The sequence below is a fragment of the Oncorhynchus clarkii genome, chromosome 10 (genome assembly GCF_045791955.1).
Source record: "Oncorhynchus clarkii lewisi isolate Uvic-CL-2024 chromosome 10, UVic_Ocla_1.0, whole genome shotgun sequence".
NCBI classification, from domain to species: domain Eukaryota; kingdom Metazoa; phylum Chordata; class Actinopteri; order Salmoniformes; family Salmonidae; genus Oncorhynchus; species Oncorhynchus clarkii.
Genome location: NC_092156.1, coordinates 69064582 through 69092540, shown reverse-complemented (window position 1 = coordinate 69092540; position 27959 = coordinate 69064582). Strand labels below are relative to the sequence as shown.

The window sequence follows — 27959 nt, the reverse complement described above, 5'->3', positions numbered from 1 at the left end:
AGATATAAAACTGTATTTTTTTGTGAAGAATCAACAACAAGTGGGACACAATCATGAAGTGGAACGACATTTATTGGATATTTCAAACTTTTTTTAACAAATCAAAAAGCCGTGCAAAATTATTCAGCCCCTTTACTTTCAGTGCAGCAAACTCTCTCCAGAAGTTCAGTGAGGATCTCTGAATGATCCAATGTTGACCTAAATGACTAATGATGATAAATACAATCCACCTGTGTGTAATCAAGTCTCTGTATAAATGCACCTGCACTGTGATAGTCTCAGAGGTCCGTTAAAAGCGCAGAGAGCATCATGAAGAACAAGGAACACACCAGGCAGGTCCGAGATACTGTTGTGAAGAAGTTTAAAGCCGGATTTGGATACAAAAATATTTTCCAAGCTTTAACATCCCAAGGAGCACTGTGCAAGTGATAATATTGAAATGGAAGGAGTATCAGACCACTGCAAATCTACCAAGACCTGGCCGTCCCTCTAAACTTTCAGCTCATACAAGGAGAAGACTGATCAGAGATGCAGCCAAGAGGCCCATGATCACTCTGGATGAACTGCAGAGATCTACAGCTGAGGTGGGAGACTCTGTCCATAGGACAACAATCAGTCGTATATTGCACAAATCTGGCCTTTATGGAAGCGTGGCAAGAAGAAAGCCATTTCTTAAAGATATCCATAAAAAGTGTCGTTTAAAGTTTGCCACAAGCCACCTGGGAGACACACCAAACATGTGGAAGAAGGTGCTCTGGTCAGATGAAACCAAAATTGAACTTTTTGGCAACAATGCAAAACGTTATGTTTGGCGTAAAAGCAACACAGCTGAACACACCATCCCCACTATCAAACATGGTGGTGGCAGCATCATGGTTTGGGCCTGCTTTTCTTCAGCAGGGACAGGGAAGATGGTTAAAATTGATGGGAAGATGGATGGAGCCAAATACAGGACCATTCTGGAAGAAAACCTGATGGAGTCTGCAAAAGACCTGAGACTGGGACAAAGATTTGTCTTCCAACAAGACAATGATCCAAAACATAAAGCAAAATCTACAATGGAATGGTTCAAAAATAAACATATCCAGGTGTTAGAATGGCCAAGTCAAAGTCCAGACCTGAATCCAATCGAGAATCTGTGGAAAGAACTGAAAACTGCTGTTCACAAATGCTCTCCATCCAACCTCACTGAGCTCGAGCTGTTTTGCAAGGAGGAATGGGAAAAAATGTCAGTCTCTCAATGTGCAAAACTGATAGAGACATACCCCAAGCGACTTACAGCTGTAATCGCAGCAAAAGGTGGCGCTACAAAGTATTAACTTAAGGGGGCTGAATAATTTTGCACGCCCAATTTTTCAGTTTTTGATTTGTTAAAAAAGTTTGAAATATCCAATAAATGTCGTTCCACTTCATGATTGTGTCCCACTTGTTGTTGATTCTTCACAAAAAAAGACAGTTTTATATCTTTATGTTTGAAGCCTGAAATGTGGCAAAAGGTCGCAAAGTTCAAGGGGGCCGAATACTTTCGCAAGGCACTGTATATATATAAACACTGCTAGGTAACTTTCATTGGCTTGATTTGCAGCGAGGCGATTCGTGCTCAGCACGTGACAATCTCAGCATGCTCATTTGTGGCAGAGCCACGACTCCCCCTGGAATTTCCTGTGTTGCCGGACCGGACCCCTCACAGACTAGCACCAAACTACCACCTCTCCTCCTACCCCCTCTGGGAATGTCCTAACCAGGGGTTTAGCAGTAGGGTGGGGTGGATCTCAGATATGCACACCTTCATGCGTGTCAGATTCCAAAGCCTGGTTATGCATCAAGACCCCCAGGTCTCCAGCCCTCTCTCTTTTGCTCTCACTCACTCACACACACACACACACACACACACACACATATCAAGTACGTTTGGCTTGACCATCTCTTACGTAATGTTGGATCCTGCCTCAAAATAGTCCAACATTTTCAGAACTAATTTGCATAGTAATGAAAAACACCCAAAAAAGGGGTTCTGATCAAAAATAGAGTGAGTATCAACTACAAAAAATTCTCAATCCAACTTCAAACAAAATGAGCTCACTCATAGCAACTAATTAGTCCCTAAACCCTGTCTCTAAAGTCCTGACGTCTCAAGCCCAGGAGAACCCAGGTCAGCCAGGGTCAAAGGTCAGGGGATAATCTGTGTGTTGGAATAGCTTTAATGGCACTTTATCCCACCAGGATGAGGACCGAAGAGGACTCCCAAATAGAGGGCCTGAATTGGGCCTGGAGCAGCCAGAGACATGCCTGTACTAGCTGGGGCTAAAATTATACCATCCTCACCCCTCTTCTCTTAATTGTTACGCCTTTCAGCTCACATTTGCTTCCCTGCGGGAACGAGATAAGAACCTGGATGGAGGATTTTCATTTAAGCTCTCCAGTCTTCGGGTTCTCTTTCCGACAGACGGAGAGAGAGTGAGGATGGAGAGAGAGTGAGAGAGAAAGGATCCTAAACCATATAAATGAGACAATTTAACAAGCATGCAGTCATTGATGCAGGTACACACACAAACCCGTGCACACACTTCCCCCTATATCTCCAGCTCCATCCCATGGCAGAAAAACCAACACGGCCCGCTTGCTGACGGACTCTCTGGCACCTGAGAAAGCCGAGGAGCTTTTGAAATGCCCTTGCCTCCACCATATTGGAGAAGACCTCTTTTGTGCTCTCCCAGTTGCAGCTGTCACAGCCCATTTCTCTCAACTTCTTAATAAACTGTGCCTCCATTGTGTGCTGTCCTTAAGGCTAAATCCACCAGGGGAAACCTGGGGGCTTCTGTGACCGACACAGCTTTTACTGAATCTAGGAGGCACATATGCATCCTCTACCTAAACCATAGCTCTACTACCAGCCAGTACCATCCTCTGACTAAACCGTAGCACCACTATTAGCCACTAGCCAGTACCATCCTCTATCTAAACCGTAGCACCACTATTAGCCACTAGCCAGTACCATCCTCTACCTAAACCATAGCACCACTATTAGCCACTAGCCAGCACCATCCTCTACCTAAACCCTAAACCATAGCACCACTACTAGCCAGCACCATCTTCTACCTAAACCATAGCACCACTACTAGCCAGCACCATCCTCTAACTAAACCATAGCTCCACTATTAGACACTAGCCAGCACCATCCTCTAACTAAACCATAGCCCACTACTAGCCACTAGCCAGTACCATCCTCTACCTAAACCATAGCACCACTATTAGCCACTAGCCAGCACCATCCTCTAACTAAACCATAGCCCACTACTAGCCACTAGCCAGTACCATCCTCTACCTAAACCATAGCACCACTACTAGCCAGCACCATCCTCTACCTAAACCATAGCACCACTATTAGCCACTAGCCAGCACCATCCTCTACCTAAACCATAGCACCACTACTAGCCAGCACCATCTTCTACCTAAACCATAGCACCACTACTAGCCAGCACCATCCTCTACCTAAACCATAGCATCACTACTAGCCAGCACCATCCTCTACCTAAACCATAGCACCACTACTAGCCAGCACCATCCTCTACCTAAACCATAGTACCACTACTAGCCAGAACCCTCCTTTACCTAAACCATAGCACCACTACTAGCCAGCACCATCCTCTACCTAAACCATAACACCACTACTAGCAGCACAATCCTCTAGCTAAACCATAGCACCACTACTAGCCACTAGCCAGCACTATCCTCTACCTAAACCATAGCCCACTACTAGCCAGCACCATCCTCTAACTAAACCATAGCTCCACTATTAGACACTAGCCAGCACCATCCTCTAACTAAACCATAGCCCACTACTAGCCCCTAGCCAGCACCATCCTCTACCTAAACCATAGCACCACTACTAGCCACTAGCCAGCACCATCCTCTAACTAAACCATAGCACCACTACTAGCCACTAGCCAGCACCATCCTCTAACTAACCCATAGCTCCACTACTAGCCACTAGCCAGCACCATCCACCAAGATGTCTGTATACAGATGCCAAAATAAAATGCTAAATTGTCACAATATTAAATGGACACATAGAGTTTTGGGGGACTTGACTTGCACAAGGAGAAGGAAGGTGTATTTCTGTTCGCCCAGAAAACAAGTCATTGGAGGTGACCGGGTACAACTGAAGGAGCTGCCATTTTAAAACTTTAATAGTTCAGGTGGCTTCTTATGGACTAGCCGCACCTTCCTTCCTTTAAACCACTCCCTGCTTCATGCCAAGTTTACAAAGAATAAACTTTTTTTTTATATACTTTTGTACTACACAGTTAGAGGAAGTGGTTGCACAGCTCTGACTTGACCACGACCATTGAGGGTCATGCAATGTCGCCGCGATTTGATCTCCCCTTCTTGTCCCCCGGGACGATGGCTCAAACTGTGGCGGCAGCGGTCTTTTTTAACGTCAGGGAAGAAATAGGCTTAGGTTCTCTTTTCTATTCATATTTCACACACGGAGACAGACAGAGGGCACGGATTTGGAAATAAACGTTCCATTTGAGAATTTTATAACCGGGCTTGGCCGGCCCTTTTCAAGCGGCCTCAGATGTGGTTTGAAAAGAAATTCATTGCGCGGAACTGGAGCTGGCAGAGAGCCACGGTGTTTGAGAGGAGAAACCCTAGCGCCAACTCTTTGTTTTGTAACAGAACAGGGAGGCTCAATGCCTTGGCGTGCTGCTCTCTCTCTGTGTGTGTGTGTGTGTGTGTGTGTGTGTGTGTGTGTGTGTGTGTGTGTGTGTGTGTGTGTGTGTGTGTGTGTGTGTGTGTGTGTGTGTGTGTGTGTGTGTGTGTGTGTGTGTGTGTGTGTGTGTGTGTGTGTGTGTGAAGAAGGTTGGATGGAGGTTAGATGGATGGGTGGTCAGATACAACCCAGTTCATTTCCTGGGTGACCCCACTGTTGTTAGATTTAAGGTTATATTCCACACAGAGTCAGGATCTAGTATGGGTACCAATGTGAGGGAGCGTAGTCATTCTGCTGGTACAGATCAGTGTGTTTGTGCACGCAAGTGCATATGTGTGTGTGTGTGTGTCTGTGTGTGTGTGTGTGTGTGTGTGTGTGTGTGTGTGTGTGTGTGTGTGTGTGTGTGTGTGTGTGTGTGTGTGTGTGTGTGTGTGTGTGTGTGTATATACTTGCATGGATATACAGAAGTCCCATCTAAATTTGATCAGTTTCTCATACAGGAAAATAATCCTGCAGCAACAGGAAATGTGAATTATTATGTGGATTATAATTAAATGGTCATTTTTGTAGGGATTGATACATTTTCAGTATGTATGCAGTGGTCACTAGGCAACATAGCCACAAAGTCCTAGAATCTGATTTGAAATCTAACCTTAAGCACACTGCTAACCCTAATGCCTAACACTGATATCGCCACCCCTTTCCTTGCACCGTGTACAGCGCTAGTTGACAGTTGGCTAACATTGTCGTACAGTCTCAGATGGGAAGGGATTCTCCACCCCCCACCACCTCTCCTTCCCCCACTGCCCTGCTTGGCATCTCTAACCCCCCCCCCCCCCCCCCCCCACCACTTGCCTTTTGTGCTCCACTCAATTATCCATCGTCTGCCGAGTGAGGGGGGAAGGAAAACTAAAAAAAGGGGAAGTTTATAATAATCGCTTCCCACTTCTGTAATTTATATGCAATGAGGACTCAGCGTGCCCGTAGCTACAATCAAGTGTGTGTCGGATCCACGTGGGGTGTTTCCACAAACCATCGAGGACGGAGAGACTAAAGTAGCAGATTCCCATGATTCCCCATGCTGCTAAATCCGCTGACTGAAAAGCCCTTCCTCAGCTCCTTGCTGTTCTGTTATGCAGCAAGGGCCCTTAACAGCCACACCTGAAAATACACACTGTTACCGATTGAGTCCAATCACGTACTCTGGGAGGGAGGGAGGGAGGCAGGGAGGGAGGGAGGGAGGCAGGGAGGCAGGGGAGAGAGAGAGAGAGGCATAGACAGAGAGAGAGAGAGAGAGAGAGAGAGAGAGAGAGAGACAGAGACAGAGGCATAGACAGAGAGAGAGAGAGACAGAGGCATAGACAGAGAGAGTGAGAGAGAGAGAGGTAGAGAGAGAGAGAGAGAGAGAGAGAGAGAGAGAGCGAGAGAGGCATAGAGAGAGAGAGAGAGAGAGAGAGGCATAGAGAGAGAGAGAGGCAGAGAGAGAGAGGCAGAGAGAGAGAGAGAGATAAATATATGTGACCTGTTGCCACAAGAACAAACACCATTGTAAATACACACACAGAAACAGACAGACAGACAGACAGACAGACAGACAGACAGACAGACAGAGATCAAAGGTATAACCACAGACAACAGAATGTGTTGGCACCCTCAGAGGGTCAGAAGATACCGGAAGCATCCTGTTTTTCAGGAGGAACGCAGAGAAGAGGTGAAGCCTGAAAACCAGATGCTTCCGGTTTCGCCTGAGCCCGCTCAGGCCTTTCTTTTACACCTGCTATGTTAGGTTAATGTTCTGGTTAGCTTGACGATTACTCTTCTTGGCCGGTTCACACACATATTCCCGCTGCGTTATCCTGCTGTCTGTACCGCTGCACACCTGCTTGACCACACGTGACCTTTTGGTCTGTGTTTCAGGCAGGACTGTTTGATGACAAGCTACACACAATCTGTCTATGAGTCAGTCAGCACATACTAGCATGTTAGAGGACAATCAATGTAAATACATACAATATACAGGAAAATCACAGTGTACATAGTATACAGGAAAATCTCAGTGTACATACAGTACAGAGGAAAATCACAGTGTACATACAGTATAGAGGAAAATCACAGTGTACATACAGTACAGAGGAAAATCACAGTGTACATACAGTACAGAGGAAAATCACAGTGTACATACAGTACAGAGGAAAATCACAGTGTACATACAGTACAGAGGAAAATCACAGTGTACATACAGTACAGAGGAAAATCACAGTGTACATACAGTACAGAGGAAAATCACAGTGTACATACAGTACAGAGGAAAATCACAGTGTACATACAGTACAGAGGAAAATCACAGTGTACATACAGTACATTAATGTAGACTAGATCGTCATGACACTTCAGCCTCTACTGAAATTATATCAGTCTTTCTCAGCTGAGAGAGAATTCATCTGAAAGTAAAGAATGGGGAGACCAACCAAGACGAGAGCAAAACCAGCCCAGATCCTGCCTCTCCTAGCTTGTTTAAACACTTCTCAGACACAGTGCCACTGATGACTCCGTACAGGGCTACTGTAAAAAGCTGTGAACACAAAGGCATTAGATAGAGAGAACTGTGGGCGTGGGGCAAACTAAAGCCCTATGGAGACATGCATAGTCTGTCCAGGTGTTCCCTCTCAGTGGCTCTGTGTGTGTGGAATGCCTGACCTTTGCACAACAAAGTTGAGCAAACACACCCCCCCCAAAAACGTCCCCCTCCCAGTGTCTCTCCATTTATAGGCCACAGAAAGAAAGGGACCGCCACTCTCCTCTCTCCACTACCTCTCCACCAAAACACTACCAACCCGGGTGAAGTTTAAATAAATAACCAATTACTATTCCCAGAGAGGTTTGAACCCCCAGGAAGTCAGTCAGCCAGCCCAGCTCTCGGTGAAGTGTTAAAAATTGAACGTTTTATTGGCAGGATGGCCTTTTGGCCAGGGGGCTTAATGTAACGAAACCCAATTAATAAGAGAAGAAAGCCAGGCCGCCAGCGAGGGAGGGAGGGAGGAGAGGGAGGGAAAGGGGGAGCGCCACGCGCCCAGGGTAATGAGAGGAACGAGGGGAGCGGAGGAGTGAACGAACGAGGGGATAGAGAGGAGTGGAGGAGGAAATGAAAGCCTGCCCCGGAGAGAAATGTACATCTATGAACTGGAACCCCCCCTCACCCCTGTCCTCAATCTCATAGCGTCAGTGACAGTCCAATAGTTCAGCCTAGTCTTGCATCTAAAGCCAGCTCGTTGCTGCCTGAACTAGTTATTCCAAAACCTTACATTAAAAACCATTTTTCAATGCGACATTGATGTGGACTGAGTTACAGTGGGAATCTAACACGCGAATAAGCAGTCACTAATCATAAGTCCTCCCTTAAACAACAAACGCCACCGTGAGAACATACAAACTCCGTACATTAATGCACAGCGAGACACCACACGACGGGCATATAGCGAAACGCTATACACACATACAGCCCGCAAAACAAATACTAATGTACACACACACATTCTAGATTAGACTCCCATGTGTACACACCCACCCACCCCCCTCCCCCATACCCACAGTCATCCTGCTCTGCCTGCATATACAAACAAAGGGCCCCATTTACAGCTAAGTGTCATTTCTCCATATCACCAAACAGAAGCTTTGAATAGGACACAGATGAATTAGGAGGTATTACCCAACATCCTTGAGTTTTCAGATTGAGGATTCAACAGAGGCTGAATGGGGGGTTTCATAACCCAAACTCATTGACCCTACGGCTTGAAGTGTATTGCCCCAAGAGAAGCAATCACACTGGCTCGCACTCACCTCTTATGAAGAGGTAAAAAAGTCCGCTCTGATGAAAAGACCCAGGTTTCATTTTCTCAAAGTGTAGAAACTCCGTTCTTTCCTTGTGTCATTAGAAGCACTGTGTTCTAAAAACAAAGTCGCTGAACTCTCTATGGGGAAACACTTAAAGGACTATAGAGATGATAATCCCCGTCAAATGGGTTAAAGATGCTTTACAGCTATTTTTTTACATTTCCTATTGAAAAATAATACCCAAGTATACATACAGTAATGTACATATATTTGAAGTAGGTAGTTTACATACACCCTAGCCAAATACATTTAAACTACGTTTTAACTCTGTTTTAATTTAATCCTAGTAAAAATGCCCTGTTTTAGGTCAGTTTGGATCACCACTTTATTTTAAGAATGTGAAATGTCAGAATAATAGTAGAGAGAATGATTTATTTCAGATTTTATTTCTTTCATCACATTCCCAGTGGGTCAGAAGTTTACATACACTCAATTAGTATTTGGTTGCATTGCCTTTAAATTGTTTAACTTGGGACAAACGTTTCGGGTAGCCTTCCACAAGCTTACCACAATAAGTTGGGTGAATTTTGGCCCATTCCTCCTGACAGAGCTGGTGTAACTGAGTCAGGTTTGTAGGCCTCCTTGCTCTCACATGCTTTTTCAGTTCTGCCCACAAATTTTCTATAGGATTGAGGTCAGGGCTTTGTGATGGCCACTCCAATACCTTGACTTTATTGTCCTTAAGCCATTTTGCCACAACTTTGGAAGTATGCTTGGGGTCATTGTCCATTTGGAAGACCCATTTGCGACCAAGCTTTAACTGTCTTGAGATGTTGCTTCAATATATCCACATAATCTTCCTCCCTCATGATGCCATCTATTTTGTGAAGTGCACCAGTCCCTCCTGCAGCAAAGCACCCCCACAACATGATGCTGCCACCCCCATGCTTTAACATTGGGATGGTGTTCTTCAGCTTGCAAGCCTCCCCTTTTCCCTCCAAACATATAACGATGGTCAATATGGCCAAACAGTTCTATTTTTGTTTCATCAGACCAGACGACATTTCTCAAAAAGTACGATTTTTGTCCCCATGTGCAGTTGCAAACCGCAGTCTGACTTTTTAAGGCGGTTTTGGAGCAGTGGCTTCTTCCTTGCTGAGCGGCCTTTCAGGTTATGTCAATATTGAACTCGTTTTACTGTGGATATAGATAAGTTTGTACCGGTTTCCTCCAGCATCTTCACAAGGTCCTTTGCTGTTGTTGATTTGCACTTTTCGCACAAAAGTACGTTCATCTCTAGGAGACAGAACGCGTCTCCTTCCTGAGCGCAATGACGACTGCTTGGTCCCATGGTGTTTAAACTTGCGTACTATTTGTACAGATGAACATGGTACCTTCAGGCGTTTGGAAATTGCTCCCAAGGATGAACCAGACTTGTGGAGGTCTACAATTTTTTTCTGAGGTCTTGGCTGATTTCTTTTGATTTTCCCATATTGTCAAGCAAAGAGGCACTGAGTTTGAAGGTAGGCCTTGAAATACATCCACAGGTACACCTCCAATTGACTCAAATGATGTCACTGCTGGGCCAATGTTTTGAAGCCTTTTAGTGCCTTGCCTGGTAGTTGTGTGAAGGTTGTCGGAGCATTGTGTGAAGGTTGACAGAGCGTTATGTGGGGGTTGGACTGGGTGTGTTTTGGCAGAGCCCGGGGCACCCTGCAGGATGTTCACCTTGCGGCGGGGTGCAGGCCTCATTATCACAGCAGGACCTGGTCACATCAAAGAGCTGAGGAAAGGGCAAACATTCCACTGAAGTGCCACTGTCAGCAGGCCTGGCTTCCCCCTACCAGCTTGACCAAGACCAGCAAGTGTGCTCACACACACACACGTTTTTGTTGTTACCTATATAACGTAATCGCCACTTATCATCTACGAGCCCAGGCAAACACAGTGGAAAACACCCACAATGAATGAGTCACACAACAGACTGCAGCTCTTCTTCCTGGCAGAGTTGATTGGAGAGGGAGAACACACAAACTCTCCCACACACCCACTTCACCTAAAATGTCAAGCAAAATTGTGATTGGCCATCTAGGGATCCCCACAACACATTTTGTTATAGAGTAAAATCTAAAATCGAGTGTACATTTTTTCATGTAGTTGGCTACAACATCAGCTAAGATGACAGAAATACTGGTTTCTAATGAGTTTCTAATGAGGTGATGGAGAGAAATGGAACTCTAGAGACCTCTGGTCTGCATCGGGTAACCGGTAAAGCTGACAACAAGTAGATGTTGTGCACACGAATCTGGCACTGCTCTTTATTTTTCTTATTGAATCAAACGGCAAGTCTTTTTTTCTACCTGTCGATCCATTTTTAGCTACTACCCCACTGCTGCATGAACACACTGCATGGTATATCACTAGAAACCTTTTGGATTGCAGAGTTGCTACATTCATGCCAAGTTATCGCCACATTCACAACAACGAACGGTAAGCGAGCCAGAACCCTTAGAAGGGCACACAAATGAAAACGCAGCGCAAGCTAATGTTTAGCGCTCGCTAAAACCCAAGCCTGAGTCTTCACAACACAATAACAGAAGGGGGAAATGGAGAGAAAAGAGAGAAAAACACCACAGAATGATTGGGAGAAAAAGTGCTGAGAAAGTCAGCCTCGTGCGCCACGTTTTAAAAAGCAAGGAACAAGAGAGGATTTGCCTGCTACACCTAGATAGTGCACCCCCCCTGCTCTCAGCCAGGTATTCTGGGCATGAATGGCTGTCAGTTTGGATTTGGGAGCTCAGTGTTGAGGGGGGAGAATGGAGTCTGGCTGGAGTGGTGGGGGTCTTTGTGCCTGGCTCTACCTGTGGAGGATAGAGCTGGAAGCAGCAGTCAGCTGGCAGACCCCTCTCAGAGCGCTAGCAAGCTCCATGCTAACTAGTAACTAACATGTGATATTGAGAGCTGTAGGCAGGTAGCAGACCCCTCTCAGAGCGCTAGCTAGCTCCATGCTAACTAGTAACTAACATGTGATATTGAGAGCTGTAGGCAGGTAGCAGACCCCTCTCAGAGTGCTAGCTAGCTCCATGCTAACTAGTAACTAACATGTGATATTGAGAGCTGTAGGCAGGTAGCAGACCCTCTCAGAGCGCTAGCTAGCTCCATGCTAACTAGTAACTAACATGTGATATTGAGAGCTGTAGGCAGGTAGCAGACCCCTCTCAGAGCGCTAGCTAGCTCCATGCTAACTAGTAACTAACATGTGATATTGAGAGCTGTAGGCAGGTAGCAGACCGCACTCAAAGCGCTAGCGTCATAATAACTCATACAGTAACACTAGCCTAACATCTCTTAGTATAGTGGTTCCCACTGTAGTATAGTGGTTCCCACTGAAGAATAATGAGACCATAGGCCTGGCCTACTGGTAAAATGAGGAGGTACTTCAGGGGTACTCTGGGAAGAGCAGAATTCAGTTGGTGGTACAATAACAGGTTTGGAACCACTGACTCAGTAGTCCTCTTTGACAGCGCTAACCAGTAAACACTAGCCATTGAGGGAAAGGGTAGGTTGCTTAGCCATAGGGTCATGGAAAAGGTGAGAGCCAGTGGGGGGCAGTTGGCGACAGGCTGGCGGGGAGTGAATGTTTACGAGGATGGCTTGAAACGGCACGAGTTGAGGAGAGGAGCGTGTATCAGGGTAGTGAGTGATTTGAATGGGTGCCGCTTGAGCTGGGGAGTGTACTGACCTAGTTTCACTCGTGCGCACACACACACACACACACACACACACACACACACACACACACACACACACACACACACACACACACACACACACACACACACAACCTTGGGGAAGTAAACACTCTGGCACAATGGCAGGTATCTAAATTCAATGACAACAGAGCAACAGAGTGAGCTAACTCTACGTCTGCTGATATATATTTATATTACTAATCTAAAAAGGCAGTGAAATATGTCCATACATATACTAATGTAGAAAAATGTGTTGTATGCACACCTATTGTATATTAATGAATATTACATTCAAAATAATTTTGCTGACCAGCATTTTGCTCCTGTTTTAACCATAGCAACTCAGAGGATCCATTCTTCCCCAGAGCCATGACGCCTGTGTCCTAGCGATCTTACATGCGAACTTCTGACCCCATAGTCACATGATCAATGGCCTTTTCACCTCAGCGTACCTCTGCTTTTTGAAGACCAACGCCTCCTAGCTGTCTACTCCCACTGGTTAGGCAGCTAATAGACTTCAGCAGGCTATAGGATTACCTATAGTGAGTCATTTCAGCTTCGTCGTCAAATATGAAGGGGGAACCTACAAAGTCAGTCAACATTTTTTTTTAAATGCATGTTTTGATAAAAATGTGGGTGTTTCTACATAAGAGGCTTTAAACTACTATATATCTTACTCTCTAGCCCTGTATCAAGATATAGTGTTGTAAGCCCAGTCATCGTTACTATAAACCAAAGCATTCATCATTGTGGATCTGGTTACAAACCATTCTTGTCTTTTATAAAGTAAAGGACAGAAGTACAATAGGTCCGACTAGCAGCCCAGCTGTTGTTTAGGTGCAACTCCTCATTTTTAAAGGATTAACTGGTGAGACACTAAACACCTGCTTTTCAGCTTGGAATTAGTCATTAAAACCCCACATTTTCAGCTTCTCACAAACACACACACACACACACACACACACACACACACACGCGCGCGCGCACACACACGGCCAGTCTCCTCAGATCTGAATGAAAACAAAGCTATTCTAAAAGGCGTAATCCCCTCGGAACAAATGGCTATTCTCCACTCATGTATGACTAGGCCCGCGTCCTAAATGACTCCCTATCCTCTTTATAGTGTATTACCTTTTAACAAGGCCCCTGAGGCTTTGGTCAAAATTTGTGCACTATATTGGGAATAGGTTTCCATTTGCAATGCGCACGAGGGAGCACTTCAGCCAGCCTTTCCAGGATCAACCCAATCCCAAGAAAAGCTCCGCCCCTTTTGGTTACTTTTGTGAGACGCTTTTGTAGAGAGGTAAGGCAAACCAAAACAATGACCGTGTTAAAACATGGTCCCTAACAACGGTCGAACCTTTCTCTCAACCACCCCTTAAGAAATGGTAATCGTCTTACATTGTCATGATATATTCAAATCCTGATTGTAAAGAAAGAAACTGCATGGGCCCAAGCCCAACACATGTAGCCTCGAGAGCACCATTCATTCAGCTGACACTACACTTGAAATAGATGCAGAATGACAACAAAATGAACACAACACAGTTATAATTCAATTCCATTTTCGGTGGCTCTTGAAAATAATGGACTTGTACAGTATTTCCTTTGTGTATCCGAGTCTCATTTTAGACTTAGTGGGGGGTATGTTCCCATCAGTCCAATCGTCACTCTTTACACTACAAGGCCTATCTCGTATGAGCCAACCGTAGTGTCTCTCTTCCAGCATGGCGAGAGATAGCGTGAGATCAACAGAGATCACCGACTCATGAATAGCACCTCAGTATGTAATTGCATTAAACCATTACAATGCTCAAAAGCTTCTGTGGTCTGAATACAGTCAAAACACAGGAACACAAAGAGAACGCAACACTCCGGTGGGCGACTAGCCTAGCATTCATTCACACCTCTATCCAGATCTCCTGCCATATAGGAGGCATGAATTAACCAAAGCCAGGCTTGGTGCGCCTTGGACTTTTATGAAGTCAAAGAATCTCGGTGAAACGTCTATGAACCTGTCATATCCCATCATTATTATAGCTGTCCATCTCTGTACAGAGAGAAGACCCTGTCTGTGTATAGGGTTCACATGAAGGGTGGAGTGGGATTGAATAGTAATTGAAGCGTCCCTCTCTCCACCAAGGCGCCCGTCTTGATTCCTCTTTTCTTGGTGGCGGAAGAGGGGGATGAGGAGGAGGGATAGGAGGTGGTGGGGGGGGGGGGGTCACTTGCTTTATTCGTCCCCTTTCATCTCAAAGATAGGTGCGTGGCGGGCGGCAGAGGGGGATGAGGTTGGGGCTCTGGATCGATTTGATATTTGGATGCATTGTTTGATGACGGGGAGCTCAAAGCCGAGGACGTCCCTCTGAAGTCTCCCCTGACGGGAGACATGAAAAGTCTCACCTGGTTCCCCGAGCGAAACGGAGGGTCTATGTACTGGGGTGGGTAGATTGGGCAGACAGACGCCACACCAACTGAGCCATTTTTTTCCACTGTAGCTCCCTTAAATGTTCTAATTTTAGAGCTCAATCCTTGTCTCACATTGCCAATCAATAATTATAAGTCAAAACATGTATTTTCCAATATTTTCAATACAGAATAGCAAGACTGTCAACACTTAGTTCCTAGTCAACACTTAGTTCCTAGTCAATCCACTCCGTTTCATTTAATCACAATTTCAGTTTGTCTTTATAAAACAATCAACGTCATCATATAATCACTGGTACCCCCACTCTAGAGCTGGGACGACAAACCGAAAATGATCGACACTGACCAAACCAACGACTTATCGTGGACATTTGGCCGATATCGTTCATTAGGAAAAATAACCTCTAGGGCCCAACTAGAGAAATGTGTTAAATGCTAATATGGTTGATTGTTAAATGGGACAATCGATAGCTACAACATCCAAAGTAGTAGTAACAGCAGTTAAGGGTAATATAAATGCCCCAAAAATAACTTTGGTGTGCGTTAATGTTATACACGCAATCGTTCAATTGGTCTTTATCATGAGAATTCAGTCGATTTACCATAATATGGATTTTTGTCCATATCGGCCCAGCTCTACTCCACCCCTTGTCTTAACACCAGTGTAAATCTAATGTCCTTAATGTGTGTCTGTGTGTATCCCCAGGAGAAAATAACAGCCTTCCCTTCCATCACCACCAGACTAGCCCCAGATGAAAATGATGATCAAAGGAAATAGAGGAGAGAGGAAGGAGGAGAGGAGAACAGAGTGTAGCTCATCAGATGAACAAACACACTCTTGCTGGATATCTTTATGGGTTTCATCACCCGGCATCAAGTGACTCTCCGCCGAGCACAGCTAAACAAAAGAGCTGTTTTGGTCTTCATGAGGAAGAGAGAATATCTTTCCCTTTAAATGAGGTCATCTGTTCCAATAATAGACGGCTGGTATATTGCGATGTTTGTCAATTCTAGTGGTTACAGAACACTAATCAGAATCATGTGGCCATAATCACTTCAGGAGAGGCAAAGATTCGCATCATTTCAGCATCGTTCCCCCACAAAACATGACCCGGGACCCAAGACCTGCTGCTAAGTGCCGTGGTGTGGTGTGTGTTGCATACTGTAGCAGTGGTAAGGCCCAGACCCATAGCAAGAGAGGGGAGAGAGAAAGAGAGAGGCAGTAGTCCCATTCTACTCTGTTTCCCTCTTCTCTCTGTGACCCGCAGCCATGCAGACTATCTCTCCAGCCGCGCTCCCCTTCTCCAGCCACGGCAAATTGGGTGCCCGGGGTGTGAGCCTGGGCCAAGCCTGGCATTTGGGGGCCATCCGAGGCGCCGGGCATGAGGGGTAGAGATATGACACTGAAGGGGGACGGAGGGAACAGCGTGGTGAGGGGGCAACACCAGGCACGAGCCCCAACACAAAGGGAACAGGGCTCGTTAGAGAGACGGAGCTAGCTAGCTAGAGCTCCATGGCAATCACTGCCTGCCTCTCTCCCCCTCCCTCTCTCCCTCTGCTCGCCTCAGTCATAAATATGGCTACATCTGCAAGTGTAATCACTCCATTGTGGCCCGATTTTCTGCTCTGCTGGACAGCGGCATGGCGGCCTGCTTTTCAGTACCTCTCCCTCGCTCCCCTTCCTTCCCTCCCCTGTCCGTGACCCAGTGGTGACTTCTCCTGGCTGGCTGGCGAAGGCCAGTCAGTGAGTCTCTGAGATTACAGACACGCAGTCAGTCACTCAGGTAACAGAGTTACTAATCTGGCCCTGTTGAATTACACATAATTGCCTCGGCACTGTGATTGATTTCAGCCCTGGAAAGGAAAAGACGACCCCCTCCCCCGCCCCCCTCTCCTCTCTTCCCCTCCGACATGCATACACCCCTCCTCCCTCCCTCCCCTTCTCCGGCACTCCAGCGTGAGCAGCAGCCAAGACTCTCCAGCTAGTAGGAGGCTTTGAAGAGATCAAAGCCGAGGCCGGGAGCAGTTGTGCACCCTGGGAATACGGATACGGGGAGGCTCTCTACTCCTCAGACCTATTTTCCAGCGTCATGTCGGATTGCAGCTGTATTGCATTTTGCCAGTTTTCTTAATGCTCTTGGTTTTTACTTTGACATCAGTGATCCCCCCCCCCCCCCCCCGTAGGTTTCTTCAAAAACAAGGGGGAGGAAAAAGAGAGGGAGTGGGGGAGAGGGAGGAGGAGAAAGAAGGCAGGAGAGAGGGGAAAGGGAACTGGGGGGATGGAAAAGGAGGGAGAGAAAGAGATCTACGGCTGATGTTTTTTCTTCACAACTCCATAATAGGGCAGTTGAAATGAGAAGGGGGGAGAATGCTGCATTTGTTTTCAATTCCGAGGCCGATATCAAAGGAGCGGCAAACTTTTATGGGTTTCCCAAAAATTAAAGACCATTCAAAGAGCTGTTTTTCATCTGTTTTTATATAGCCAAGACCACACAAAATGAACTGACAGCAAACCCCTCCTCCTGTCCACCCTAGTTCTGCAAGCTCCAACAGAAAGGAAAGGGAAAGGGGGATACCTACTCAGTTGAATGCATTTTGAATGCATTCAACTGAAATGTGTCTTCCGCAGTGTGTGTGCGCGCACGCGCTCGGTCGCTCTCACACTCCAGCCAGTATGTGTACAGTATATGTTGTGAATAGTTAAGAGGGGAGAAAAAAATGACGCATTCGATGTGCGCTAGCAAAAACAAAAACAAAAAGAAGGGAGAAAAAGTGCTATATCCATCTACCCATTTAACAGCTGGGTTAATAAAGCCTGGTGACGAGGCGAGCAGCACAGACCCCTTTGTACAGTAACTATACCGGCCCTATACCCAACCTTCTACACTGAGGAGAATTCATCTTTCAGCGCTGTCAGATACACACACACACACACACAGAGCATGTGAGTCTCTTTAGCTCTCACACCCACCACAGCATACACACACACACACACACACACACACACACACACACACACACACACACACACACACACACACACACACCACAGCACACACAAAGAAATAATGAGCTTCTGTAAAATATAAAGGAGGGGAAAAAACAAGAGTAACTTGACGGTAACAGAGCGGCTATTGATCAAGTCACACAAGGACAAGTCAGGGCTGTTTGCTGGTTCTCTCTTAAGTATGGAGCGCTGGGAGGAGTTACACTCAGTGTTTCACCCCTGCAGCTCCCATTGTCCCGATCAGTTACTGCCTGAACTACATGGTACCAAGCACCAAATATAGGCCTGGTTTTCACTCAACTAAAAAATGGATGATTTTATGATAATGTTGCAACAGTGAGGAACTATTTGGGGACTAAATAAAACTAATGGCATCAAAAGGGTTTCAGCTGCACCACTTCAAAAGCCTCCCTATTCATCTCCAGTTGAAGCGCGTCAATGTGGAAAAACAACAGTGTTTAGCTTGGCGTCTTGGCTTTGTGGTGGAGCCAGTTTTATCAGCAGTGTTTAGGTGGTGGAGGGAGGCTAGGAGTCGGGCTCCGGTCCCTGTGTGCTGAACTGAGCTCCCACAGAGTGGCTTCAATAGGAGCCATGCAGCCTGGGGAGTGGAGGGACTTTCACCGGGGGCCCTTCCGCGGGCCCGGGAGTCAAAACAACAAGCTGGAGTGACGACAACCGACGCCACACATAAACAAAAAAAAGCCACTATCCTCTCTAACCTTCCACTCCCACCCACCCCCCCCCACCCACCCTCCTAACCTTCCACTCCCCCCACCCACCCACCCACCCCAACTCAAGCACACGCCTGTCCACTCCTTTCCGTATTCCCTGTGAAGCCCCACTCAGCAGGTGCTGTGGCTGGGCCCGGCCTCGCCTGTGCAGGCTGGCTGGCTCCATGGAGCAGAGACAGGCTATCTTTCCCTCAGTAGGATGGATGAACGAGGGAGAAGAGAGGGGGGCTAGAGTGTTGTGATGTCCTCAGCTATGATGACAGTCTCATTTTGGTGAGAGCATGAGAGAGCACATGAAAACAAACACTCACAAATATGCACACACACACACACAAACGATACGATAGATGTTTTACCATATTCCCACAATGCTCTGTTACAAGTTTCATAAAATAAAGTCAAAAAACATGTCACACTGTTCATATAGTGAAAAAATGAGCGACCAACATACACAGTCCCACAGTGCGTCAGCGTCGTAACACAAATTCACACCACATTATGTGAACACTTGGTGCATCCTTGCCTGGACTTATTTTGTCTTCTCATCTTACAGGGAGAGAAAGAAAAAAAACACCAGTCGTTTCAATTTAGGGAGAGGATAATTCCTCCCAGCTCCACTTAACAAGATGAAAGACTTTGATAAGGGGATTGCAACCACATGGAATCATTACCGTGGAGGGAACGCCATATGGAATAAATGTGTCGACCAGCCTCCTCGCCATGTACCATACAGTACAGTAGTTTGACGCACGCTCCGTGTCAATGATACTGTTTATAGAGAGCTGAGACCCAGAATCACACAAAGGGTGTGAGGATGCTGGAGCTTTCTGTGAGGTCTACACAGTGTGACAGACAGACACACACACACACACACACACCCTGCTCTTTGTCAGACCTGCATAGCAGATGACATCAATGCTACAATGATCCTCTGATGGTCCTTTAAATTTAACCCCCCCCTTCCCCAAAAATGTTTTTTAAAAACTTTAAATAATTGACTCTTTTCAAAATGTCATGTTTGGTCACAAAATATAGTAATATAATAATATAGTATATGTTTGTAGGCCAATTTTAGGCAACGACATCCAGCGGCAGACTCATACATCAAATAGATCCCAGCTGCTTCACAAATCACAACAGAATGCTCTGCTCGATTCAGCGCCTCAAACCGCTTTACAAACCCGCAGTCGTGGGTAAAGAACTACACATGGCGACGCACGTTGCCGCAGACTACACTGCGCGTGGACATGAAAGGCTCCTGGGAAATGTGGTATTCTCATAACAGGGATCGGTGCTGAATGGGGCCAGGGTTTGAGACCGTGAGGACAGATACACATGGCACTGGAGGTGACGAGGGGTATGTCTCAAATGGCACCCTATTATTAGTGCGCTACTTTTGACTAGTCCTATGGGGCCTGGTCTAAAGTAGAGCACTATATAGGGAATATGGCTCCATTTGGGATGTAAGCGAGAAAAGGGCGCGGTAAATCCCGTTAGGTAAGCCCGGGTTAGTGATTCCACACCGCCGCGCAACGCCGCCAAGGAGATCCGTCACGTTCTCGCTGACATCAAAGGGGAACCGCAGTCTCCCCCCACGGGCTCTCACACACCACAAGGGCCCGCCACCGAGGGGGAAGACAGGGGGAGGGAGGTATGGCCTGGGAGGGGCAGCGAATGGTTCCCTCAGCTCTCTGCACACCAAAAGCCCAGCTTAAAATCAGCTATGGCGATTCCATCTTCCCCGAATGCTGCACTGACAGGCTGGAGACTGGGTGCTTGGAGATCCTCGACTTATGCTCGGAACAAGGTAGTGGATTCAAAGTTCTAGTTTTAAAGTAAGGTCGTGTGTGAAAATGGCTTCCACCGTTACAGGTTTGGTGGTTCCAAGTTAAAAGTTGTCATCCTCAAATTCAGATGTTTGATGAGAAGGTGACAGAAGTTTAAACTAGGACTGGATCCAAAGAGGAGCATTCTTTTAAACCACAGTAATCCTGAAGCTATACATCTGCTACAAAGACTCAAATAGCATTTCTCATTGACTCCAGTGCACAAGTTCTACATGCACTTTCTACAGTCGGAAAACAGAGGGGTCGAGTTAACGCACATACAGGAATGTGTTAGCTCGATAAGTCCTAGATTTTAGCCAGAGAGATGTGAGAGCTTGATTCCAAGCTGCCAGCCCATCCAGACATCGAGCGTGGTCTTCACAAAGACTTAACAGAGGCCAGAGTAGGGAACACAATCCCCCGTCTCTTCCCAGAGTTCTGTACAGTCCGGCCCTCTAGCCATGGGAGCTGGAAATATGAGCCATCACACACGCACAGGCACTTTAAATAATCCAATATGCAACAGTCAAACCTCACACGACCCTATATGTGAAGACTCGAAGAACACACACACACACACACACACACAGAATAGTAGATGTATTTACTTCACTAGGCTTCTGGGAAGACTAAATAGTGGCAGGCAGGGTTTTCAATGGATTCTTCTGGAACAAACCACACCAACCAAGAGCCAACAAATGCTGCTACAAAGTGTAAACTCTGTACTGACCATGTAATGAGCAAGTAGAAAACCCTAATATGACACAACCCTCACTTTATCTGTTATAATAAAGATCAGAATAATAATAATAATGAGGCATTCATTTTCATTTCACCATGTAAGGTTTAGACCTGGGGCGGCAGCTAGCCTAGTGGTTAGAGCGTTTGGCCAGTAACCGAAAGGTTGCTAGATCGAATCCCCGAGCTGACAAGGTAAAAATCTGTCATTGTAAATAAGAATTTGTTCTTAACTGACTTGCCTGGTTAAATTAAATAAATAAATAAAAAAAGACCTCAACTGCACTCTAAACCTGGACAACCACCTCCAGAGATGAAGGGATATCTAACATCCAACTGAGATCATCTCGTCCTTCCACAGAACTTTATTGAATCAACTACACAGAGACAATCTCCATTTGTGCTACTGGTCGTGGGGATTCCATCACACTAACCCTATGCGCAGCTGATCTACTCAAACCCTCCAAACCAAGAACATCCATTCCTTCTCCTTTAAAATATCTAGCACAACTCCTTAGAGGTCCTTGCTTCCCTCCCAAAAATCTGCTGACAATCAGCAACTCTGAACAGCTCTGTCAGTTGGGCCTCATGCACAGGAATGCCATGGCCAATGAAAATCAATCTCAACTGTAGAGGGGGATGGAGAGAGGGAAGAAAGGGAGAGAACGCGCCTTTGATCTGGGTGAAAACTGATCCTAGGCCTGCAGATACTGTGGCTGCGGTGGCCGGCAGGCTTGATACAACAGCCAGGCAGCACACACATTTCACATCCAGCCAATCAACAGCCACGCAGCACATACACGTTTCACATCCAGCCAATCAACAGTCAGGCAGCACATACACATTTCACATCAGACTTGTGTTCCAACTCCCATGACTGCACCGCCACCAACCGTATCCATTTGATTGGATAAGTGAGAGAAACGTACATAAAATTGACTAACGATTTATTGAAGACGGGGAAATTTGGCAAATCAAAAAGCGGGCGGCGGCCACGGTGAATGAAATGAGTGTTTAAAACGGTCCCGGCGGCGAGAGGAGGGGCCAAATCACAGGAGTCATTTCTGTATTTAAGGAAGTTTGGATGGAAGCCCCTCAGTCCTTGAGAAGTTCTCCATTCCATAAGTAAACAAAACAATTATATTGGAGATGAAAATTGTCTGGAAAAATACCTCCGGTCAGAGGACTCCTATACAACAGCAAAGTGGGTACCGCTGCCACGGGATCAGAACACCATTCACTTTGTATTGTCAGCCATGTTCACACAGTCGCTACACAGACTTCCAACCCTTCAAATGAATTTCATGATGAAACCAACTCAGACACACAGGCAGACATAAGCCAGAGTCTTTGGTCCTTGAACAATACGTATATGTCTGTGTCCTCTAGTCTATGTGCTAGCAGGGTGCAGGGACAGGCTTTGGGAGGCACCGAGCCATAGCGAGACTGGGTGTATTCACCACACACAACTCCACCCCACACACACACACACACACCCACACACCAAACAGGATTAGGGTGGACAGCTGCTGGCATGCCCTGGCGTTTTGCGTCTGTCTTGCTGCTAATGTTCAAAAAGGGACAGACACAGGAAGCCAGCCACAGGGCCTACAGCCTGAAATGAATACTGTTATCTTATAGGGACTATAAGCATGGTGACATACGGCAACCCTGGCTATTTCCGCAAACTCCATCTTCAAATGGGATGTTGCCGTTAGGCCTCCGCAACCACGTCAGCGTAATCGGTGGGCTTACTGTCGATGTGTAAACAGACATTGATTAAGTTAACAAGGCGCGAGAAATAATACATCATATAAATGTCGTTAATCTGCTGGAAAGTATGAGAGGCATGTGGGGGAGACTAGATCACGTGGTTGCCAAGGGGACAGACCATCACAACATTACCGGGTGCATGTTAAATACAGCTATCACAAACCGGGCAACATCACACTAGGAAGGCGGTCGAACAGAGGCAAAGAACATTCTAGAGTTGAAAAGATGGTAGAAAAGATGAATGGGAATGTCCATACACAGGTATACTTGAAAACAAACCCCAGGGTGAGCACGCTCTTCTTAGGGGTTTAGACCTGGTTAAGTATTTAAGATGGAATCAAACTTGACGCAGTGAAAATGCACTAGACACAAACTGGGCTAGCTAGCTTGACAGATTGGTGGAAGTGATTGATTGATGGAGGTAAAGTGTAACTAGACTCACCGTTCTGGGCATGGGCGGCGACAGGGAGCCGTTGTTCATGTAGGAGTCGTTGTTCATATTAGTCATCATGATGTAACCTGGGTATCCAGAGTACGGGTGACCTTTGTTGTACATGTCTAGGTGTTTCCCTGGAAACGGGCCCAAGAGACAGAAAAGTGTGAACTTGAGGCTTGGTAAAAAATTGTACATTTACGATCATTAATGGAAGATTTGTTAGAGAACTTGAGTCAAGCACATTCATCTCCATTAGGATTTGGGCCTTTTTAAAGAATAGCATCTCTAAGCAACAGTCTGATCAAGTAACATAACAGCAATATTCACCGCCATCGTAACTTCAGCAGTTCAGAGTCATTGGGAAAATCTCCTGGAGTTTATAGCCTACTAATACAGTTACATGTGAATAGTCATTGCCAAGTTACAGTCTCTAACAACACTGGGTTCATCTGTCACTATGACTATCGCATCATCGCTCCACGCATGCCTCTTGATGGCGTAATGATATCGCTGTCGACCGCTGTGACCCAGCACCCTCCGTTTCACCAGTCTTTTGTCTCTCATGTCTTAGAGAAAGGGGAGAGGAGGGCGAATACAGAGTAACAATGGCGTCCCTCCGTGCCAATTAGCGTCAATTAGGAGGAACATACAGACTGTGTCAAAACAAGAGACGCCCCTACTGTTCCCCACGCCTCTGACCTAAAGAGAGAGCATTTGTTCGGGTCCGTCCCCCTGCCTGAATAGAAACTCGCGACAAACTATTTGGTGGCCGTCGGTTGTCGCTTTCTGGGGAGAGGGGGTGGTGTGTGTGTCTGGTAGATTGATAGCAACATGGGCTTGTTGTGGGGAAAGGGGGTGTTTGGTTTGAGGGGGTCCTATTCAGGGCTGCTGGGGGAACAAAGAAGAGCCACTCTTAACAGAACAGAGCTCCTATCATGACCCGCAGCTCTATCTGGGGTCAGAATACAGCCTGGACCAAATAAAGACATTAAATGAGTCTGGTGCTGTCGCACAGCAGCAACATGTTGCACAGGACAAAACACACAGAGACGGAGAGACAAAGAGAGAGATACGGCGACAGAGTGTGTGTGTACAAAATTAACCAAGGAGAATATTAAGTGTTATTCACTACTAGTATCAGAGAGCCACATGCTTAAGTCACTGCCTATCTTCACAGGTTTTTATTCATGTCAACTTAACAATTGAAATGCATCGGTATTGCATCTTTCTGATGACCAGGCCAGGGGCCGCAGCCATTGGGATTATTCAACAATTCTCTGCATAAATAATAACATGTCCTACGGACCACAAAAGACTTGCATATAGAACACTTTTCCCCATTCAGTTTGTACATGTCCTGACTAGAATCAATTCACATATCATCTCTGCATCAGAATGAACTGGGGTCAGATAAGAAAAGGGACCATAGTGTGACTGATCGGTGCTGAACAGAAAATTAAGTCTACCATCTTTCTTCCCTTTAAAAATACAAATAAAATCTTTCAATAATCAAGCCTCCAGAAACTGATTGTAATATTGTACCGTTATCTTGGCTCAATGTGACCCATATATAAGTGCAGATCTCTACAACATGCTGATAACTGACAGGATAATATTTAATGTGATGTGTGTCACTTACCATCGTCGTGATGGTCTCTGTGTTTTTCATGATATGAGTCTTGGGATATTTGGGATTGTCTAGTTCCCTGTGAGAGACGGAGACAGAAATTAGGTGATTAAATTCGTAAAAAAATCACCAACACACACACGCTGCTATGGCCTGTGCTTTCAGCTTGTCCCTCGGAACACATACACATTGAGGCGAGAAGGGTTGACGGAGCGGTCTGTATCAACCCCTCAACGAGCCACTTAATTAAGCTTTATGTCCTTAAGGAGCTTACAAATTAACTTGCATCAGTCTGCTTTCATTTTCACCAACCAATTTAATCGAAGCTCCAACCAAATTCAAAATCAAATGCATCACGGTAGCATATGATGCTTTCCAATACTAACGTGCTCTACACAAAATAACTGCGAAAATAGAGAAGAGGGGATGATGTTTACGGTGTAGTCGACTGCTTTTCCAAAATACCGTGAACCCCTCCACATGCATCTCCTTTCCCCCTCCCTCCTCGAATGGGAACGCGTAGAAAGACCTCCTTTTGGAGTTCACTTCCCTGGGGCTGGCTTCCAGCAGAGTCACGGAACTTCACTGGATTCTCAATTAACATTCAACCTCCGTCGTATTTGCGTCTGTGACAGCTGTAACTATATGAGCTCGGCCCAGAGTCAGTAGGTACCCTAATTCCATTAACATTGGATAATGACAAATGGCAACAGCTAATTGCGCTAGGTTTACATTTGAATACATACAGCGTCCAGAGCTAGAGACTTAGTAACAGCTGCCTAGCCCAGATAAAAAAAAGATATATTCAGGCACAAAGTTAAACTTACTATTGAATATGAAACTCACTGCACTGAGGAGGGACGTGACAGTCACGAGGTCTAAAACGATGTAAGCTACTCTTGTTACAGCTCTGATAAATGCATTAGATACATGATTGAGATAAAGGAATGACAGATGATTTAAATACATAAGCAATGTGAACAAAATAGCTACCAGCATTACCTTCAAACCTGTATTGTGGCAGTGACATTTCTTTCATATTTCAAATATGAATACGATCTATATCAAAACTAAACATTTCCATTAATCCCCCCCAATTTAATTCCGTCCTTTAACAATGTGCTGTCTCTCCATGAAATGGCCATAATCTCCACAAAACACGCAGAAATGTGTTGGCCTTATTTCACATTGGGAACATGAGTGTCACTGTAATATAGAGGTGCTACATTTTGTCAGGTGTGGTTTTCCTTCGAAGATCATTTCATCTGGATTTCCCTTTGAACAAAAAAAAAACATTTATTTTATATCAAATAGGAATTTGATCCAAAAACACTTTCATATGTTATATTATTCATAGTTTACATTATCCGACCTGGTGAAACATTGTTTAATTAAATTACCTAACCCATAGCGATATTGATATTGTTACTGTAATAATTATAAGTAAGGCAGTACCTTTTTTTTATCAAGACAATTATTGTTATACTAATAATATTACCACTAATAATAATAATAATAATAATAACTATAATAATAATAATTCAATAGGGCTAATTGAATATTGTAATAGGCCTAACAAAATTATTCAGAATCTATTCACGAATTCATCACCTACTGTGCAATATTTAATTTAAAATATCAAATAACCTCGTAAAAACTGTACAACAGTTCTCTGAATTGTATAAAAATATTATCTCACGTTAAATTGTTCTGTATGTTTTGACCTTTGGTATAATTCGTCAACAATGTTTTGAAAAGCTCTGCAGCCACGTGCAGCAGATTTATTTATGAGCCTCTGTTTACAACTGATTACAAACAGAACATGGCTACTATTTACAGACTAAAATAGTCATATTACACACATATAATATTAGGCTGTACATCACCTTCTTAATTATGACAAAACCAAACACAGTTTGGGCAAATATCCAGTCATTTTATCAGCTTTTCAGCTTTTATTAACTTTCATAAAATGTCCAACTGACTCCCCTGAAATGGGGGCTATTATTTAGGGACAGGTGACCTTGAATGAATATGTTTTCGTTAGAAATTTGATGGACATTTATTTAGGCTAGCCTATATAAAGGCTTGGCAACATGTAACACTGGACTTAAGTACAAGAGAGGAAATACTTACATCATGATTGCTGTTTGGACTCGTCTCTGACTCATTTACTAAAGATGACTTGATATCTGCCAAGTCTCCCTCGTCTTCCTCTGAGTGACTGAGTTCTGCGAATATTTGTTCTTGGTCTCCCTCATCCTTGAACGGAATCATTTCGTCGGTGGCACAAAGCTCAGGGTCCCCGCCACCACCACCACCTGCTAGTTGTGGCATTTTGATTCAGTCGAAGTACTCGCACTGTCCAAATTGGAGGAACTATCGAAATCCCCAAAAGGAAACCAAAAATGTTCCTTGAAGCGGCTTGAAGTGTTGTACCCTGGAGGAAACTGCGTGCGATCACGTTTTTTGTTTTAGCTAAATTAACAGGAGATCCTTTTTTCTCGTTGTTTTTCGAAATATTATGGATTCTTACAATGATTCAAATTCTAAATATCCGAAATTGAAGATGTTATCGTCAAAAGCGGGCGTGTAGTGCACGCTCAACCCGCGGCACTCGCCAGTTCGGCTCTTTAAAATGTCAGAAGTCAAAACCTCATCACGAGAGTCAGATGTGCCGTTAGATTTGGCAGAGGAGGGCACACACCCGGGAGCTCCGCTAACGGTCAAAGTGCATGTAGAAAAAAACTTCTGCTTATATTTCCTCGTTCTGGGGTCCTGTGAGAGTTGCAGTCCTTTCGTAGGAAAAAAAAAGGAAAAATATAATTTAAAAAAAGCGTCTCTGAATCTCGTGCTGCCTGTTTGCCACAAGTAGAACACTATTTATTTCCCCCACTTAAACAATACTGCGCATCTATCCCTATTAGAATGAACATACATACTTGAACTGAATAACGGCTAAATCAAAAGTAATAAACTATACAAAAGATCGAGGAGTGCGTTATAAACCGATACGCTGAGGACCGACTTCCAAACTGGAGCACCGCTCCGTAAGAAATGTAGCTCTCCTTCCCCGTCCTCTGTCTCTTCTCTC

General features: G+C 45.2%; 1 protein-coding gene across 14 annotated transcripts in view; it reads right to left on the bottom strand.

Annotated features, from left to right (window-relative positions):
• Nucleotides 1-27958, bottom strand: part of LOC139419068 (lymphoid enhancer-binding factor 1-like) — a 58561-nt gene extending 30603 nt beyond the window's left edge. For 13 of the 14 annotated variants that reach the window (XM_071168970.1, XM_071168981.1, XM_071168976.1 and 10 more), the window contains exons 1-3: nucleotides 27002-27949; nucleotides 24878-24944; nucleotides 23245-23372 (exon numbers count right to left, since the gene is read on the bottom strand). In XM_071168970.1, coding sequence (XP_071025071.1) covers nucleotides 23245-23372; nucleotides 24878-24944; nucleotides 27002-27202 — 396 coding nt within the window. In that variant the 5' untranslated portion in view covers nucleotides 27203-27949. Of the gene's footprint in view, nucleotides 1-23244; nucleotides 23373-24877; nucleotides 24945-27001 lie in introns of all 14 variants that reach the window. The other variant, XM_071168972.1, reaches the window with a different exon arrangement.
• Nucleotide 27959: the final 1 nt, after the last annotated feature.